Source organism: Cervus canadensis, chromosome 11 (genome assembly GCF_019320065.1).
Source record: "Cervus canadensis isolate Bull #8, Minnesota chromosome 11, ASM1932006v1, whole genome shotgun sequence".
In the NCBI taxonomy this organism is placed as follows: domain Eukaryota; kingdom Metazoa; phylum Chordata; class Mammalia; order Artiodactyla; family Cervidae; genus Cervus; species Cervus canadensis.
This window is the reverse complement of record NC_057396.1, coordinates 67,640,873-67,659,804: the sequence shown is the minus strand read 5'-3', so window position 1 is coordinate 67,659,804 and position 18,932 is coordinate 67,640,873. Positions and strand designations below refer to the sequence as shown.

Genomic DNA, 18,932 nt, shown 5'->3' with positions numbered 1-18,932 from the left:
TTGTTTTCCTCATTAAAAAAAATGGGTTGTTGTTTTTTTCTTACTGATTTGAAGGAGTTCTTTATATATATATACTATACATGAAGTCTTTGTTGGACATATTTATTGCAAATATCTTTCCCAGGCTATCATTTGCCTTTTTATTTTCTTAATGGCATCTTTTGATAAACAGAAATTCTTAATTTTAATGAAGTTCAGTTTACATATTTTTTTCTTTTGTAGTTAGTGCTTTATGAAATCTTTGCCAGCTATAAGGTAATGAAGACTTTCTCCTATGTTTTCATCAAGAAGTTTTATTGTTTTCTCTTTCACATTATGGTACATGATCCACCTCAAATTAATTTTGTATACAATGTGAGGTAGGGGTCAAGGTTCATTTCTTTTTCCATAGAGGATATCCAAATACTCCACTACTACTTACTGAAAACCCAGAGCTCCCCCAGACACTAAACTACAGGTGCGCCTTCGTCATCAATCAGCTTATTTTTAATGTCTCTATTTTGTTCCACTTGTGTATTTGAGTATCTTTGTGCCAATTCCACTGATTTAATTACAGTAAGTCTTGAAATCTGATAATGAAAGTCTTCCAACTCTGTTTTTATTTCTCTAACCCCCAAATCTTTGTGCTATTCTAAGATCCATTTTTATGTAGATTTTTGAAACTACTCATCAATTCACACACACAAATACATGCAATTGCTGGGAGTTTGGGATGAAATTGAATCTATACATCAACTTAAAGAGAACTTACACCTTAACAATACTGAATCTTCCAATCCATGTACATGATATATCAATATACCACCATTTATTTACGTTTTCTCCTAGCAATGTTTTGTAATCAGGATAGAAATCTTGTGCACCTTCCTTTAGATTTATTTCTAGATATCTGCTTTTTTGATGCTATTGTAAATAGTCTTAAAATTCTATTTTCCAATTTTTTTTTGAGACTTTGTTTTTATAAGCAGCCCAAAGTATTCAGCTGACGTCATTTTAGTGGAAATATGCCTATGCTTAGTATTTGCTGTGTACAAACCATTTATTCTACACTTATTTTATCATTAAAAATATTTTAAAAGATTTAAGAATGTTGTATTCCCAAACTGCACAGTCTATCTCCATGAAAGCAATACTTATAATTTCTTTTTTAAATCATGAAAGTATGATGATACATTTACAGAAGACTTGGAAAATACAGAACAAAGTTACACACAGTTCCACTATATATTACAATTATTTTTTTAAGTAGTTAAATTAAGATTTTTAGTTGGAGTTTTAATATCAAACTCTCAAAATTGAAAGAATGAATAGTCAGAAAAGTAGGAGGATACAGCAGATCTGAAAAGAACTATGAACCAATTCAACATAATTAAGATTTATACAATTTTCACACAACAGCAGGATACAAATTCTACTTAAGTTCTCATAGACTATAAACCAGGAGATATTAGAACATGCAACACCTATAATTTATCAGCTACTGCTTCTGATTCAGGCTGTTAGGTCATCAGAAATATCTCACTATAACCAAGCCAAGGTTTACAAAATATTCCAGATTAAAGAGGTCTACTGTAAGTAGTTCTCAAGTTACACTTAAAGTATTACTTAGAGGTTTACAAGATGTAAAATTAAATTCCATACTTAAATTAAGTGTCTTTATATTTCCCATTAGGAAACAAAGTATCATGATTATCCCTACAACTACAATGATAGTTGGGCAAATATCTTGTATTCAGATGAACTGTTCAGTGTTTTAAAAAAAAAAGTAATTTTCATGAATTCAGTCAGAAAATAATTACTGAGTGATTGTTTTCACTGTGTTTCAAATACTGTTTTCTTACTGGGGATACAGCAGAAAACATGAAAGACAAACCTCTGCCTCAGTGGGTCTTAGAGTCTCGTGTCACATAACCGTGGGGATGTTATACAATCGTGAGTAAAATGGGATAAAGGAAAGAACAGCAGGGAAGAGACATAAGTAGTACTGAGAGTTGGGAAGAGAGTGGCATTTCCAATATAGTAGCAATGGAAAGACTCACTGCAAAGTTAGTATTTGTAAAAGATTTTAAGGAGATGAGGCACAAACTAGGAAGAATCTTAGTGGGATGAAACATTCCAAGCAGAAAGAACAGAAAATGCAAAGGTCCTGAGGAGGGACCAGAGCGAGCATGTTCAAGGAACTGCATGGAGGCAAGTGAGGCCAGAACAGAATGATCAACGGAATGATCTCACAGACATGAGACAGGAAAAGTAACAAGGTCACGTAGGACTTTCTACCCCATTATAAATTCTTGTCTCTTATTGTGAGTTACATGGAGGGACACTGAAGAGATTTGAATAGACAAATGACAACATCTGATTTTTAATAATAATCTCATTGTTTGCTGTAATATGAATAGACTATAGGGTGATAAAAGCAAAAAACTTAGAAACTAGTTAGGAGGCTACTGAAATAATCTAGATAAAAGATAATGATGGTTTGGATAAAAGATAATTAATGATGGTTTGGGTAAGATAGCAGTGGAAGTGAAGTGAAAGTCACTCAGTCATGTCCAACTCTTTGAGACCCCTAGACTGTAGCCTGCCAGGCTCCTGTGTCCATGGAATTCTTCAGGCCAGAATACTGGAGTGGGTTCCCTTCTCCAGCAGATCTTCCCAACCCAGGAACTGAACCCAGGTCTCCTGCATTGCAGGCCGATTCTTTACCATCTGGGCCACCAGGGGAGACAGCAGTGGAGATGAAGATAAATAGTGAAATTCTGGGTATATTTTAAAAACAGAATCAGCAAGCTTAATTAATAGATCATATCTGCTCTTAGAGGAGAAAGGTTCGAAGGATAACTCTAAGTTTCTATCTTAAACTACTGGCTTCACCGTTTACAGAAATGGGGAAGACCAAGACCAAATTGGAACAATGTTAAGGAGCTTAGTTTTGGCCTGCAGTTTTAGTGTTTCAGACATTCAATATGTTTCAGATATTCAAGTGGAGATGTCAGATAAACTGCTGAATAAAGGAGTCTGGAGTTCAGAGCAAAGTTGATACATGAGTCAATAAGGAAAGCATAGTGTTCTTGAGATGTGGTTCTGGAACAACTGGATATCCATGTGGATATGAACTTTGATTTCTACCTAACATCACAAAGAAAATTTAACCTGAAATGGATCATAGGTCTAGATGTAAAACCTGAAACTATAAAACATCTAGAAGACAGCACAGGAAAAGATCTGTGTATATCCAAGAGTCAACTATTTAAAGACAAACCATAGAAAACAAAACCAAAACAGGACTATTTTTTTTCAACCTTCTTATGAAGACATCTTAAATCTAAGAATAGAAAGCAAAAGGAAGAAGATAGTAAATTAAGGGAATTTTTAAAAGCTAAGATAAAAAGGCAAGGAGAGAAAGTATTTTTAACATATGACAGATGGAGTTTAAAAGACTTTACTGTATAAAGAATTCATGTAAAATTTTAAAGATTCTAACAAAATGGACAAAATTCCCACATAAACTTTTACTTTAAAAATACAGCTGAAATACAATATCCTTAAAATAGGATAAAGAAATTTGTTACAACAGAGAAGTGAAAATTTTTTTAAGTAAATTTGTTTTACAAACGCTAATACAGAAGCGGTGTGACTTGACTATAAAGAGTGTGAACTCTGAGGCCAATCTCCTGACTTCAAATCCAAGCTCTTTGATTTTCTATAAATCCCTTCAGTTTTCTTTTTCTATCAAATGGGTAAATCTTATCTCAGAGGGTTGTGTGGATTAAATGAGTTATTACATGTAAAGTGCTTCGTATGGTGCACTAGAAAACAATAAAAGTTAGCAGTTATTTCAATTGCTTGATAATGTATTATCTGGTGATAATACTAGAGAAATGAATATCCACAGATCTTGATTATGGCAACATATATTTGCTCAAATCTTTTTCTGAATTGTTTAGTAGTCTGTATCAAAGGCATCAAAATATTCATTCTACCAGCAATCTTTCCTAAGAAAATTTTCTTTACACAATCATTTAAATTGATGGCTGTAAAAACTATATAGTAATAATTTTTTTATATAATAAGGTTTAAAGGTCACCAAAGTTACAGTAAGGGGCTTCCTTGGTGGTTCAGTGGTAAAGAATCCTCCTGCAATGCAGGACCGCACAAGACATGGGTTCGATCCCTGGGTTGGAAAGATGCCCTGGAGGAGAGCATGGCAACCCACTCCAGTGTTCTTGCCTAGAGAATCCCATGGACAGAGGAGCCTGGCGGGCTACAGTGCATAAGGTCACAAAGAGTTGGAGACAACTGAAGTGACTTAGCAAAGTAACAGTAAAGTTACAACGTACAAAATATTTATGTAGAGGGAAAGCTTACAAGGAAATATTTCCAAATGTTGACAGTTGGGGGTAGGGTCTGATGAAGGTATATTCAGGGGTATCTACCCTGATTCACTGATTTATCTTTTTATTCTTGTTACAGCACCACAGTATTTAACTGAAATTTTAGTAGAATTTTCAAATATATAAAGGCAACTAATCTCTAAAGTAGCTCTTTTTTCTTCGGAAGAATACTGCCTAATTGCCTTGGGTGACGGTGCAAAAAAAGTGAACCCTTACAAGCATGAAGGGAGTACAGCTGTGTTGAGCCTTCTATTTGGGTGTTCTCTTTATCATATCCCATATAGAGCATCTGTTCTACTATACCCACACCTGACACTGTAAACATTTGATAAATATTTGATGTACTTCTCTGGCAAGCTGGTCTTTGTGTATAACACAGTGGTTGTAAACTTCTACTTAAAATCCAGTTGTGTAAAAAATTTTAAAGTAGAAAAAATCCAGTTGTGAATTTATTTCAAAGGAAACTTGTAATAGGCAACATTTCCTTCTAATACTGAAAGAAATTAGTTTGGGGACACCTCAAATAAACCTAAGCCATTCATGCACAGTTCTTCTAAAAGTTTCTTTGGGTATAAAACTTGGAAACATTTAGACACTAAGTATAAAAGCAATTTAATTATATATTTATTATAACTGCATTTCATCAAACCTAAAATGTCATCAATTATAACATGCATCCTTATTTCAGAGATGTTAATATATGAAAAAAAAAGGAAGTGGTATTTTAGAAACTATGAAATAAAGTAATAAACTACAAAGCAGAGATGTAATTCCATGGACTTCATGTGGAAGGTTCAAGGTACGAACCTATCTATCCTTATCAAAACAACCTTTAAACTGTGCTCTGGCTTGGTTGGTATAAAGATTTTAAGTTGTAAAACAATATAATACTAAAGGATGTGCATGCTGTAATGAGTAAGATAAAATGAGAAGCAGATGTTTCCGACATAAAAAGGTGGCAAGTGTATTTTTAGCAGCCATGTCATTCTTATTTAAATATGTTTCTAAAAATAAACTACATAATTTATAAACTTCATTTAAAACAGAGATAAACACATCAAAAATATAACAAAAGCCCTCTTACAATATGCACATTCTACTCTGAAAAATAAAACATGAGATTTCTTTATGCCCTCTCTACAAAAATACAACAAATACTCTGAATTTGAGTTACCACTACTTAGTACATATTGCTACAAAGGAACATGAAACCTCACCTCAGAGCTATTGATGGCCAAAGCTTGAAGTAGCAGTTTGGTGGCGTCAAGATGAAGGCCATAGTGAATCAAAAGGTTGGCCAAGTTAACAAGAGGAACGTCCTGGTATTGAAGGGGGGCCAAATTCAAAGCCCTCTGAAGACAAGCAATAGCAAAAGTGCTATTTCCTACTGCTCTCCAGTAGAGTCCAGCTTCATTGAGGATCAGCCAGACAGGAGCATTAGGCTGAAAAAGCCCAAACACTTAATTCAACAAGACAGAACTCATGCTAAAAAGAATTTTTAATACATGCATTGTAACTTTTAATTACAATTACCCAGCATTTAAATTTCAGATGTCTGAAGTAGGCGGCTCACCTTGTTAATAGCATGAAATAAGAAAGACCCAATTTCTTCTTCTGGGATAGTATAGTTATTAATACGGGAAAGCAAAATCTGAAAACATTAAAAGGAAGACTGAATCAATTGAAAATAACAGGGAAGACATTTGAAAAGAATTTCTACAGATCCTTACTTGAACTCTTCAGGAACAGCTAATTTGAATAGACATTTATAATTTATATATATAACATGAGGTCACTGACATACCAGCAGGTGTTACCTTACTCACATGTATGCCTTAGTTTCAACTAAAAAAAAATAATCAAAAGACATATACAGCACATACATTATTAAGATGATCTATCATTTCCCCATTAAAGTCAACCTAAGTGTCCAGAACCAAATGAGAAATTATTCAGAAAACAAAGCATGCAATACCTGATGCAATTATCTGCTATCCTTCCTAGCTGGAAAAGCACCAGATCCTCAGTTAATCACTTTATATTCCTGAAGCATTTATGTAACTGTGAACAACTCTAAGAAAGGGATCATGGTCTGTTTATCTTTGTATTCCTAGAACTCCAAACACTGCCTGGAACATAATGTTTTTTTGCTTCAGTAAATGTTGAATGAAAGCAGTAACTACTCATAGTTTCAAAATTAAATTTAACAAAGGTCATTGTGATGGTTTGCTTTCTCTGTAAAAAGGAAATTTTTTCATTTGTATCCATGGAATGGTGTTTACCCTAGGATTTATATTCAGTAATAAGATTCCTAGTTACACATAGCTTATAGGAACTATGGAAGACAGCCTAACAGAAAATATTTATAATGTTTGCCAAGAGGTTATCAAATTCATACAAATTCCTAAGGACCTCATATGAGTCCAAAGCAGGGCTGATAAGGCCAAGGAAAGAGAATCCTCAAGCTTTCAATTTCAATTATACAAACTTCTGGTGGCTTGGAGGATGCAAAGCTAAACTGCAGTGGTCAGAATGGCCTTCACTAGGTAAACAGAGTTCTACATGACTCATTTTTGTGGCCCTCTTAGAGGAACAGTGCTTAGGTGGTCTGTGTAAACAGCAACCCCAAGGAACACTTTGCTGGCAGCCCTTCAACAGTATGACTGACTTCTTAATAATTTCACTAATTCTTTAACTCAGTCCTCCGGTTTTATAAACTTAGAGCTCAACAACTGCCCTCTATTCAATTTTTGCTCCACCGATGAGGCTTGTGAAATCACCCAGAATGGACGGCAATAAACGCCAAGCCTAAGTGAGCCTTACTTTTCGTGCATGGTCATCTGGCATTTTGGCTTTCAGATCCATGCGGACCTCTAATTCTTTGACTAAGTAGGACAGGGTCTGGCTTTTTCTGATGTCAGTTATGGAACAGTCAGGGGTTTGGGCCTCTTCTTCTGAAGAATAATCATCACTGTTGAGTTCGTGGATCCTGGCACAAGAAAAAGGAACAAAATTCATATTTTCAAAGTTTGGGTGACTTCAAAATAAAGACTTAACCTTTCAGGTCCAAGGCTGGTGCTCTCAAAGAACCGCCAGATGATAATCATGCAGAATCAAGTGCTTTGCCATATCCATAAGCACTTGCCTGAGTCCTTTGTTTTCCGGAGGCAGAAAATACGTTGGCAATTCCCCACCAACAGGGACTCTAGGATAGCTTTCTGCACAATCAGCTCTTTTAGGCCACAGAATATGCTGCTTGTCCTAACAGAGAAAAAAAGTTTCTCATAAATTTCTTCAGAGTCAATACTTCAACATGCTAAATGAACTTTTAAAAGAACATAAATGTTAGCAGGAAAACCAAACAACAATTTAGTATTTTAGGATCTAGAGACTGAGGTAGACTCTAGAATATTTTTTCTACTGTGGACTGTTAGTCTAAGTCAGTAATTCTACCTGCTCTACCACAGACTGGCTCAGGGTTGGGCAGGCTTAACTCAGCTGAGCCAGTAAGACACAGGGAGAGGTTTGCTTCGGGATTCCAGGAAAGAAATACCAGTCTTAGTCTCTTAAGCCACAGAAGCAAAATCCACATTGTTCCAGCTGCTGCTGGCTGTCGCCTCATTACCATGAGGAAGAAGAGATTTTGGATGGAACCAATACAGTGGATACCAAATTAAAGAAGAGGAAAACAATGGGTTACTGGGCCACTGATCAACCAAAGTTTGCTCTATCTTTGGATTTCCTATAATACGAGGTGAATTTTCTTTTAAGTCAATTTGAGGTAAAGTTTGTGACATATACTGGGAAGCACACAGACACATAAGAAGCTGGCCCAGAAAACTATTTTCCCCTTAATTAAGACCTTTTCTTTGCCAATGCCAAAGTTTAACAGTTATTTTATTTGTAAAATTCCATTTTTCTAAATATAAATAATTAGTACCAGACATTTACTAAACTTATAGCCTGAAGCTTTCAAACTTGGGAGTTTACATTTCATATAATTAAATATAAGTGGCTGTATTAATTCTGTTAAATTTCTGAAAATTTAGTAGTGAGGACTTCCCTGGTGGCTCAGATGGTAAAGAATCTGCCTGTAATGCAGGAGACCCAGGTTCAATCCCTGGGTTGGGAAGATTTCCTGGAGAAGGGCATGGCTACCCACTCCACTATTCTTGCCTGGAAAACCCCACGGGCAGAGAGGATCCTGGCAGGCTACAGTCTATGGAGTCACAAAGAATTGGACATGACTGAGTGACTAACACTTAAAAAAAAACAAAACAATGTTTCTGTCTTCATATCTTGATATCTCCACTGGCTAACATATAATTATCTCTTAGCTAGCTTAGAAATACATATTCATATACTTGTTTATTTTCTGTACCTTCTGCAACAAGGGGAGCTCCAGCAGAGCAAGGAACCTGGTATATAGTTGTGAGCTCAGTAAAAGAATGCTGACTGAATACATGAAATATATACAAACACACACTTAGGCCAAGTTTAGAAAATTGTGGGGGCTGGTAATTTTACTTAGAGCTTTGATTTGACATCAGGGTGTCTATCTGTCCCATGTGGCTGGCAAGAAATCAAGACAGATCCTATGTCCTACTTATCCACCACCTAGCAGAAGGCCTTCCATTTAATCTCAGCTTAACAACTTCTTGCTCAACAGTGACTGCAGCCATATTAATCAGTGGAGTTGAGGGCCACTCCTTTAAGAAATCTTACCTGAGAAAACTCTTTCATCATCCTCTACTAACTAACTTACCCTATATGCATTAGAGTCCCTGCCCCAGATCCAGAGAACAGAATGGGCTACAGGAGAAGACTGGACCAAATCACTGATATCACTCTGATTTGTTTGAACATCAAAGTTCACAGACATCATACTGGAGGTTGAGGAATCTTCACCAAACTAGAAAATGAAAAGAAAAGTTCAATCAAATTGAAAGCAGAAAAGCAGTTGTGACTCAGATTTAACTTAAACCCAAAATGTTAGTGAATAAATCAAAATTAGAAGGAAATCAGAAAGTAGGTCAGCTAAAAAGCAATCAGATCTTTAGTTTTCAGAACCATGCCCCAATAGTATTCTCTCACAGATAATGCATAGCTAGCAACTTTCAATCAACTATGCTGCGGATGCGTGAGAAAACTAGTGTGGGCTGTTTTCTTCTCTGTCCATTTCCTTTCTATGATTTAGTCTCTCACAGGTTTAACTGATTTAAATGGCTGATTCAGAGGTTTGGTTCATTCTTCTCCCCTGTCTGGACTAAAGTGATAACTACTCTATAAAATTATTGTGCTTAATATACCTATCACTTAGGCATTAAATACTATTGCACAATCAATTTCAAATATGTATAGCCTCCCCACAAACCAAAGAACAATATCTGATATTCTTACAAGATACCATATTTCCTATGTATTTCTGGAACCTTGTTAGAAAAGAGAGTAGGACTAAGATGGGATGGAGTAGGAAAAACATGAGTAAAAGGAATGAATATGATGAATTTATAGCTCTATGCCTTGATGAATAGGAATATAGTCTTTCACTATATAGAGGTGATGAAATTCATGGATACCTAATACTGGAAGCTACACTGGTACATGGCAGTCTTCCAAATGGTCTGTCTTGAGACCATTATGATTTCTAAAAGTTACACTGTGTTTCAGTCTATTTCATTTCTAAATATTCCCCTTTTCTGCTTAAAATGCTTGGATTTAAGACAGGGAGCTACAATCTTAGTGGGTATGAGCCTGTTCTTCCTTTACTACTGCTGAAAACTAAATATGGGATATTGCTAGAAGCTGGCTCACAATAATCATAGTAAGCTTTTGGCCTCTATTACTATTTCTCTTCCTAAATGACCTCTTAATTTTTGCTTCTTACTCTTTCCCAATGTCTGGGGTTTTTTTTTTTTCCCCCCCAGATTAAAGTGTTCTAATTTTTCATGGTCTGTCTTTCTATAGATGCTGTCCTGATCTCTTAATTACTTTAACTGCTTCTCACTAGAAGTTTCTGTATCTATGATTAAGGACATGATGGGTTTTCTATAGGATATAATAAATGTTATTTTATTTCCAGTATCCTTTTGAATGAAAACTGGACTCTGGTTGTACTTACTATCTATATCAGCATCAGTTACATGCCATTTGGTATCATTATGTACTATTTCTTCCCAACTAGACAGGCTGGGATGTTATGTGCATGTGTGACTGTATGTGTATGTGTATGTACCTATGTGGACATACACAGAGACAGAAGGAAAGAGAAAACATGCAAACAGCAATGGCACTTAATAAACGTTTCTTGTTGATAATGATCATTTTGTTAATGTTTTTGGTTGAAGCAACATAACCGGACTGCTGACTTTCGCAAAGAGCATGGCTACTCTTTCCCAAATTGTAAATTAGAGGTCTTACTAAAATAAGTTATAAGGAAAGGTAAAGGCTTTGACTCATAGACCAATTCTAGCTCTCATGGTAAAGACAGGAATTAAACACATATGAAAACACAAATACAGCTAGTGCTTTAGGAAACAGAAATATCATTCATGAAGTAACTGAGTACTCTCTATAAATCTGACTTCAAAAACATAACAGATACTCAAAATCTTAAAATGACAATCACACATTTTAGAGATCAAATATACAAGGAATTGGGGGTGGGAGAGCAATGTTACTCTTGATATGCAAAAGTTTATAAGAACTAGAAGAGACCAAGGAAAAGACCTGGACATAGTCCACATTTTCAAAGATATCACCACGATGGTAGCGCACAGGTTGGTCCCACTGGCAATGTAAACTATGCTGCTGGTTGACCAGACGGCATATCTGATGATTTCCTGGGATACAAAAGGAAATTAAAACTGATGAAAAGATCAACAATGCCAACACAATTTTCTTAGTCTAAGTCATGTAGTATCAACCCTGTATTCTTCAGAGCCTGGCAGAGTACTTATGGAGGGGTACTCATCCAGGGGAAAACTCCTTAATGGTTAATTAAATCATTCCAAAGCCTCAATTTCTCCATCTATAAAACAAAGGCGCCACTAAATAATCACTGAGGTGTCTTCTGGCAATTCTATGACTGTAAAATCTACTGATTAATGGTTTTAAGACTGCCAATCTCTCTGGAGACAATTTGCTTTATATGCTTCATAACTTTTTCAAATGTATATATAAGAGCTCTGGTTGCATTTTAGTACAGACCGAGCAGTAAGTAATCCCAAGGACCAAACATACTCTTTACACTCAAAATAGCAAAGAAAATTTGACAGGTGAATTGTAAAATGGGACTAGAAATGGTCATGTTGTCCAGTCACTCAGTCACGTCCAATTCTTTGTAACGCCAAGAGGCTGTAACAGACTCTATTTATCAAGCAAGAGGATATAATATAAGGGATTCTATTCATTTACTCTTTGGTGTCAAGTTGTCATATCTGCTCCCACAGGGTTTGATCGTAAATGAAACATTCTGGGAACAACCAAATCACTGGTATGCTGTTAACGCCAGTTCCTTTAGACGAGTGGTTCTGTTTTGGGGTCACAGGCTGTAAGAGATGTTCATAACGGGATGTCCCCAGCGGTCGAGTGGTTAAGACTCCATGTTTCATCTGCACAGGGCACATGTTCAATCCCCGGTCAGGAAACTAAGAATCTGCATATCTACACGGTGTGCCTCCCCCACGCCCCCACAAAGAGCTATATATCGTCTTCCCAGAAAAGAAGTTGTGCATATACACAATATTGTGTGTCATTTGGGGGAGGATTTCAGAATCCCCTGAAAGTAATCCACTGATGACTTTTTTTGCTTAAGACAAAGTCTAGTCTAAACTCTTCTAAAATAAAACATTTGTTTTTAATGGAAGAAAAAAAGAACATTTAGTCCTACTGCCAGTGTTGGCTGAAAAGTGTGAATTTTTTGTTTCCAGGGTGTGTCTGGCTTGCATTAACTCGCTGTAGTGCTATGTTACTCACAGTGAGCTTTCAGATCAGCAGCAGCAAATAGGAGTTTGTTAGAAAAACAAGAATCTCAGGCCCCACCTCAGACCTACTGAATCAGAATCTGCATTTTGACAAGATTTCCAAGACACTGACGTGCATATTAAAGTCAGAGAAGTACCAGTGTTGGCCACAGAGGGCAAAAAACTGTTAGGACTCCTAGGATACAAAAGATTTGGCTTTCACTTTAAAATGTGAATTATAAAAAAGCTAGGAGGATCAAACTGGCTCCCAGGCCTGCTGGTCCACTTGCAGTGATAACTTCATTTTAAGATCCAGGGAAATCATAAGCACAATTTTACACTGCTTTGTGGCTACCTGAAAGTTATGAAGTGAAACACCCTAGACATGAGCTTCCTGATCTGCCTTTAAAATTACTTGGAATCAGGACTTACCTAATTGTGCCTCTTTTGCCATCTGTGTCTCATGGATGATATTTCTTAGGATCTGCTCTTCCTGAATCAGCTTATGTTTTTCTAGGATTTCCTGCTGTCTCAGGTAGTGGTCATGTTGCTTTTGATACTCCTTCAACTCATTCAGTGTTCGCTGGAGGGATCTTAACATTTTTTAATGCCAGGAAAAAGTTACAGAGCTTTAAAACTGTAAATGTTTAAGCCCACTTAAATACACAGATTTTCTGGTTCTCAGCAGAAATTGCAAGATTTTGACTTTTAACAAACAACCACTGTACCACCATCTCAAGAACCATGGGGCTAAATACATGCTACCAGTTTATTAATATTTGGGTGGTAAAAAGACAGATGTGAAATTCTTCTCATAAATACAACAATTAATGACATTAAATGGTGTGGTGGACTTTGCAGGGGCCAAAAAAGATACAAAGCGATATACTATAAAGCTCTACAGATTTAACAACTCTGTTTTCCTCCACAAAGATTATATTAGTTCCACTGACATTCAAAGCCTTTCTAGAATCTTCCTTTTCTTTTGATTCTATCTAAACAAAAGGTTAAGGAAAAAAGGCCACAATACCAGGCTCTTGCATTGGAGCTCTTTGGTTTACAGATTTGGGTAAAAACCACAGAAACTGCTTGGAAAGGAATATTCTCTACCAGCTGATATCAATAAATCAGTGGCTTCATTATATTTAGTCACAAAAATCTTATTACTTATTACACTTGACATATGGAGGTTTAGGAGCTGAACAGATTGTGTAAGAAGAACATAATATTGGAAGAAGCTCAGCAAGGGCAAGTTCTGAGCAGGTATAACAGAAGCCAGGCAAAAACAAGCTATCATTCTATCCTTTTTTACTACATCAGGCTTTTAAACAGATTGGAAAATGGAAAATTTATTCATTAAATGGAAAATTCAATGAAATCCTAATCACTGAATTCTCTAATAATCAGACTCAAAATTCTGTAAGTGATGAACAATTCATTTCTGAATTATGTGAAGTTCCTTTACTGGTCTTATTATTTATAGAATTAAACACAGTACATTTTTTATTAAGTACAAGGACCAAGTACAATGGAATTCCATTACTGTGCAGCTTATACAAACCTGATTAAAACATGGGCCAAATAATCTCTCTCAACATCACTTAACCAATATAACAATAGCCCAACCCTAGGAGTCAAAGGGGAGAAAGATCGAACACAGCATGTGCAAGTGACTTCACTGACAGTCTAATTCATGGAAATAAAAATGCGATCAATAGAGTTACTAAGCATCTGGCAGTATCCCACTCCTTCATCAGACTTCATACCAGTAACTGATGATCAAGATTGTAAAGATTTAAATGATGGCATGTACTGTAAACATTCTCTAGTACCTAGAATCATGTACACAACCACTGACTTGTGCTAAGCCTCCTGGATCTGAAGAAAAAGGACAGGACTAGTAGTAGTGAAAAGGTGTTTTTCTTAATTCTAATGAACAAATTAACGCTGATTTCACCCTATACAGGTCTAACCTATGATCTATTGTGCTTCAGTAAAATAGTGCTTTAGTAAAATTTTTTTTGCTTCAGTAAAATTTTTTCCTCCGAGTTACCTATGTTGCGCTTCCAATTTCTGCTCAAGTTTTTGCTGACACAGGACAGCATGCTTCCTCTTTATGGCTTGCTCAAACCCAGGTTTGGCCTGTAAAGCATGGTCGTAACAGAGCACTGAGTGGTTATACTCCCCAAGCATCTAAAGAGACAAAAACACACACACACACATACACAAACAGAGGAGGGAAAAATGTCAGCCTGGTTGTATCTGTCCAAATGTCCTTATGATTTATGAGATCACACCAAATTTCATACAGTGAACATCATCTCAATCAGTGGCCAAACCTCCATAACATGAAGCGATGCTGCACAGGATGGCTTAGTTCAAACAACTGCTGTCTTAAGAGGACTACTGTAAAGAAATTTAATATTCCTATTGATTTATTTTTTTTTTTGTCAAGAGGCTAGGACACTTATGATTCATTACTGTTTGAGTTTTTTTTTCTCTTAAGTTTCTTCATTTCTATCCCCTTTCTCTTGTCTAGAACAGAAGAAGGGAAGAGGGTATTTTTTAACGAGAAAAAAAAAAAAAGAAAGAACAACTGGATTGGTTCATGTAAAAAAAGTTGTATTTACTGCATATATGTTTCCTAAAGTGTAGTAGCTAGTGAAGAAGTCACTGTCGTCCAGAGCTGCATGGACCACGACAGCAGCGTCGGCAGAGAAGTGCGCTCTGTGCAGAACGTTCGCCAGGTTGACCAGGGCAATGTCTTTATTGTGCCTTCAAGAGGAGGAGAGATGTAATTAGACGTCAGGAAAGAAGCTTGTGCTCCACAATTATCTGTGACTACATTCAGAGCTGTTGGGCTTTGGAAAACAATTTTGAGTTTGCTTACAGATGGGGAAAATAATTTTAAAAAATCCTAATGTTTCATTTTACATCATTTATGGTGCTCATTCAATCTGATGGCTACAAATTTTGCCACAAAAATCAAGGCTGGCAGACATTTTATGATTTTAAAATGTATTTACGGCTGATGTTTGCTTTGAGAAAAATTTAACTTTTGATAACTTCTCCAGCCTAGGTCCTTACTTCCAAGTCCCAAGCAAGTCAGAGGGCATCTATATCGCATATTTTCCTTAACAGAAATCAGAAGTATGTTATGCCATTATCACTTTGAACTCTTTGACATCTACCATTTTTGACTGCACTAATTTCTTGGAACAGGGACTGAGGAGAAAGTAAGTACATAAAATGCTTCTCCTTGTTTTTTTTTTTAATATATATTTAAACAGTCCTGAATTATGTGGAAAATAACAGGTCCAGAAGGACAGGAATCCTACCTGGATGAGAAGTGAAGAGCTCTCATGGCACATTCCACTACTTGATATGGCTCATTCTTTATTCTCCAGTAAAATGAAGCCATGTTATATAGTACCCACGAGGAAGAGTTCTAGAAATTAAACAAATAAAATGACAACCAAATATAACTCAAGATAGTTTCTTCAGCTCAGAATGTTCAAAATGAGCACCTTTACCACTCTATCTCGTCTGAAACTGGTAAAGATCAAGACTTACACAGTAGTGACAAAGCAGAGGAGAAAGCACAAATAAACCGTCTGTAGCAAAAGAGGCCTCTGATCATTAGCTGAGCAAGTGTACTAACGCGCGGTCTAAACAGGCAGACTGTCCAACCCTAGGCTATCATTCCAAGAGGGAAACAAAGCCGAAAATCTCACCAAGCGGCCACAACTTGGGCCCTACTTCAGAACTTCAGAAGTTAGAACCTAGCCTACTTAGAAATGCTAGTTGTTCTAACATGAAATTCCTGAAATTAACATCCTGCAAAGATATATTTTTAGTTGTCATTTTCTCAGTGTGTTCAGAAACTCATTCAGATCTTCACATTGCTAAAAATGTCTACTATACATTAATAACGTATTATTTAGTCAAGTTAAGCAGAAGTTCAGATAGCAGACAGGTTTTCTCCTTTTGTGGTTTGGATTTTTAATCCCTGAACATACACTGATTTCAACTACAGAGAGGTCAAAACACTAAACTGAACTGTGTCAAAAACTCAATGTAAGTTTAAACCCAAGTAAGAAATTTCAAATTCAGAATGAAAAAAGTCATAAAATTTAAGATAAAACAGAAAAAACATATGACAGCCAACGTTTAATACCTTTAATAAACAAGATAGCTCATTAAAAATCTAAACAGAGAGACAAAAAGCCAAGAGAATATGGGACAAAACATGGACAATTCAAAAATATGAAACAATGGCTACTTAGCAGGTGAAGAAAATAAAAAACAACAAAAAATAATCTAAAAGATGCAAGTTTTTCTTTTAAAAATTGGCAAAGATTAAAAAGAATGCCAGTATTCACTATTGGCTACAGTGTATATTAATTGCAGATATTAACTGTAGGTTAGTAGAGCATTTCCTAGGGGGGGAAGGGGGAACAATTTAACAACCTGTAGTTATAAAACCTTAAAAAATGTGATTACTCTTTTACCCCCAAATTTCATGATTAAAAATTTATCCTTGAGAACAATTTTTAACTAAAGAACTTCCCTCGTGGTCTAGTGGATAAGAATCCACCTGCCAATGCAGGGGACGTGGGCTCAATCTCTGGTCTGGGAAGATTCCACACGTGGGGCAACTAAGCCAGTGAGCCACAACTACTGAGCCTGCCATGTCCTAGAGCCCATGCTCTGCAAAAAGGGAAGCCACCGCAATGAGAAGCCCATATTGTGACCAGAGAGCAGCCCCCGCCCACCACAAAGAGACAAAGCTCACGTGCAGGAGCAAAGACTTAGCACAACCATAAAAAAAGAAAAGGGTTTAACTATAAAAATATGTTAAACTAAAAAAAAAAATCTCCAAAATATTATAAAACAGTTATTATCTCTGACTTTAAATTACAAGTTTTACTTTCTCTTTTATAGATTTTTATATAGTCTGTTTTTACAAAAGGACCAGTTATTTTATTTTTGAAAGCTATTTTTAAGATTAAAAGCAGTATAATTCTGCATTAATCATCCATTAAGTATTCTAGCTTCAAGGAAGAATCACGGTTTTTGAGTAGCGCAATGAAAGGCTTTAGCACGAAGCAGTTGGGTAAGGAGCGCTGTGCTGAGCGCTCAGCTGCACCCAACTTTCCGTGACCCTTCGGGCTGCGGCCCACCAGGCTCCTCCGTCTCTGGGGTTTTTCAGTCAAGAATACTGGAGTGGGTTGCCATTTCCTCCTCTAGGATATCTTCCCAACCCACGGTTTGAACTCACATCTCTTGCATTTCCTGTATCACAGGCAGATTCTTTACTGCTGCGCCATCTGGGAAGCCCCGTGGACAATAAACAAGCAAATAAACAAAATAGCAAAGGTTGTGATAAGGGCTGAATTCATTTAATGGAACCCTTGTTCCATTAGTACTCCTCCCATTTTGCAGGTGAGGAAACGGAGGCTCCCGAGATCCCACAGCCCATAAAGGGCAACATTAGGACGTGAACCTGGGTCTTGTAATACCAAACTCTGTGCTCCTGCCGGCCTTCTGTGGTCTCACTGTACTTAAGAGTGCTCGGTGCTGTCTCTACTCCATCCCAACACAGCTCTGACTATTAGGACAAAGTCTCCTGTTGTGATGAACTGAGGTCTATACCTGGCTGGTCCCACTTTTGCCTTTTGGGGCCATCCCGGACTGCTTCCTCCCCTCTTAACCACGTCAGCCTGAAAGGTGAAGGCTGAGTGCCGAAGAATTGATGCTTTTGAACTGTGGTGTTGGAGAAGACTCTTGAGAGTTCCTTGGACTACAAGGAGATCCAACCAGTCCATCCTAAAGGAAATCAGTCCTGAATATTCACTGGAAGGACTGATGCTAAAGCTGAAACTCCAATACTTTGGCAACCTGATGCAAAGAGCTGACTCATTTGAAAAGACCCTGATGCTGGGAAAGATTGAAGGCGGGAGAAGGGAACACCAGAGGATGAGATGGTTGGATGGCACCACCAACTCAATGGACATGAGTTTGAGTAAACCCTGGGAGTTGGTGATGGACAGGGAGGCCTGGCGTGCTGCAGTCCACAGGGTTGCAAAGAGTCGGACACGACTGAGCAACTGAACTGAACTGAACTGATAGGTTCTAGAAAGAGCAGATGCTATATTCTTTCACAACTGATTTATGACTTAGGCTTCAGTCTCTCTTTTAGTAGCCTTTTGAGAAAGTTTCTTTTTAAATCAACAAATGGTTTTTAATCTGTTTTTAAAACTTGCATTGTGAATTGGGACAAAATGATAAATTAAAAATTCAACATGAACTACTAAAAACATCATGATAAACAGAGTATTCTACACATCATACTGGAAGAGAAAAAGAAATCTTTGAAGAAAAATCTTTCATTAAGATTTCTTATAAAATCTCCTGCCAGAGCTATAAATGCTGAAATGTCACTATTAATTATTCTTTCTCTTTTGAACACTTTTTTCTGCCTGGCTCTTAGACACCACATTGGGCCTCTTCTACTGGCCCCTCCTCCCCCTCTGCTGGACAGGCAACGTAGGAGGACCCAGGAACTCTTCTC

General features: G+C 36.8%; 1 protein-coding gene across 2 annotated transcripts in view; it reads right to left on the bottom strand.

Annotated features, from left to right (window-relative positions):
- The window catches only part of TTC17 (tetratricopeptide repeat domain 17), a 112,118-nt gene that overhangs the window by 64,176 nt on the left and 29,010 nt on the right, over window positions 1–18,932 (bottom strand). For both annotated transcript variants that reach the window (XM_043482709.1, XM_043482710.1), the window contains exons 6-15: window positions 15,697–15,806; window positions 14,989–15,133; window positions 14,412–14,551; window positions 12,791–12,951; window positions 11,124–11,236; window positions 9,160–9,306; window positions 7,540–7,655; window positions 7,218–7,383; window positions 5,968–6,045; window positions 5,612–5,836 (exon numbers count right to left, since the gene is read on the bottom strand). In XM_043482709.1, the coding sequence (XP_043338644.1) occupies window positions 5,612–5,836; window positions 5,968–6,045; window positions 7,218–7,383; window positions 7,540–7,655; window positions 9,160–9,306; window positions 11,124–11,236; window positions 12,791–12,951; window positions 14,412–14,551; window positions 14,989–15,133; window positions 15,697–15,806 (1,401 nt within the window). The remainder of the gene's footprint in view (window positions 1–5,611; window positions 5,837–5,967; window positions 6,046–7,217; window positions 7,384–7,539; window positions 7,656–9,159; window positions 9,307–11,123; window positions 11,237–12,790; window positions 12,952–14,411; window positions 14,552–14,988; window positions 15,134–15,696; window positions 15,807–18,932) is intronic.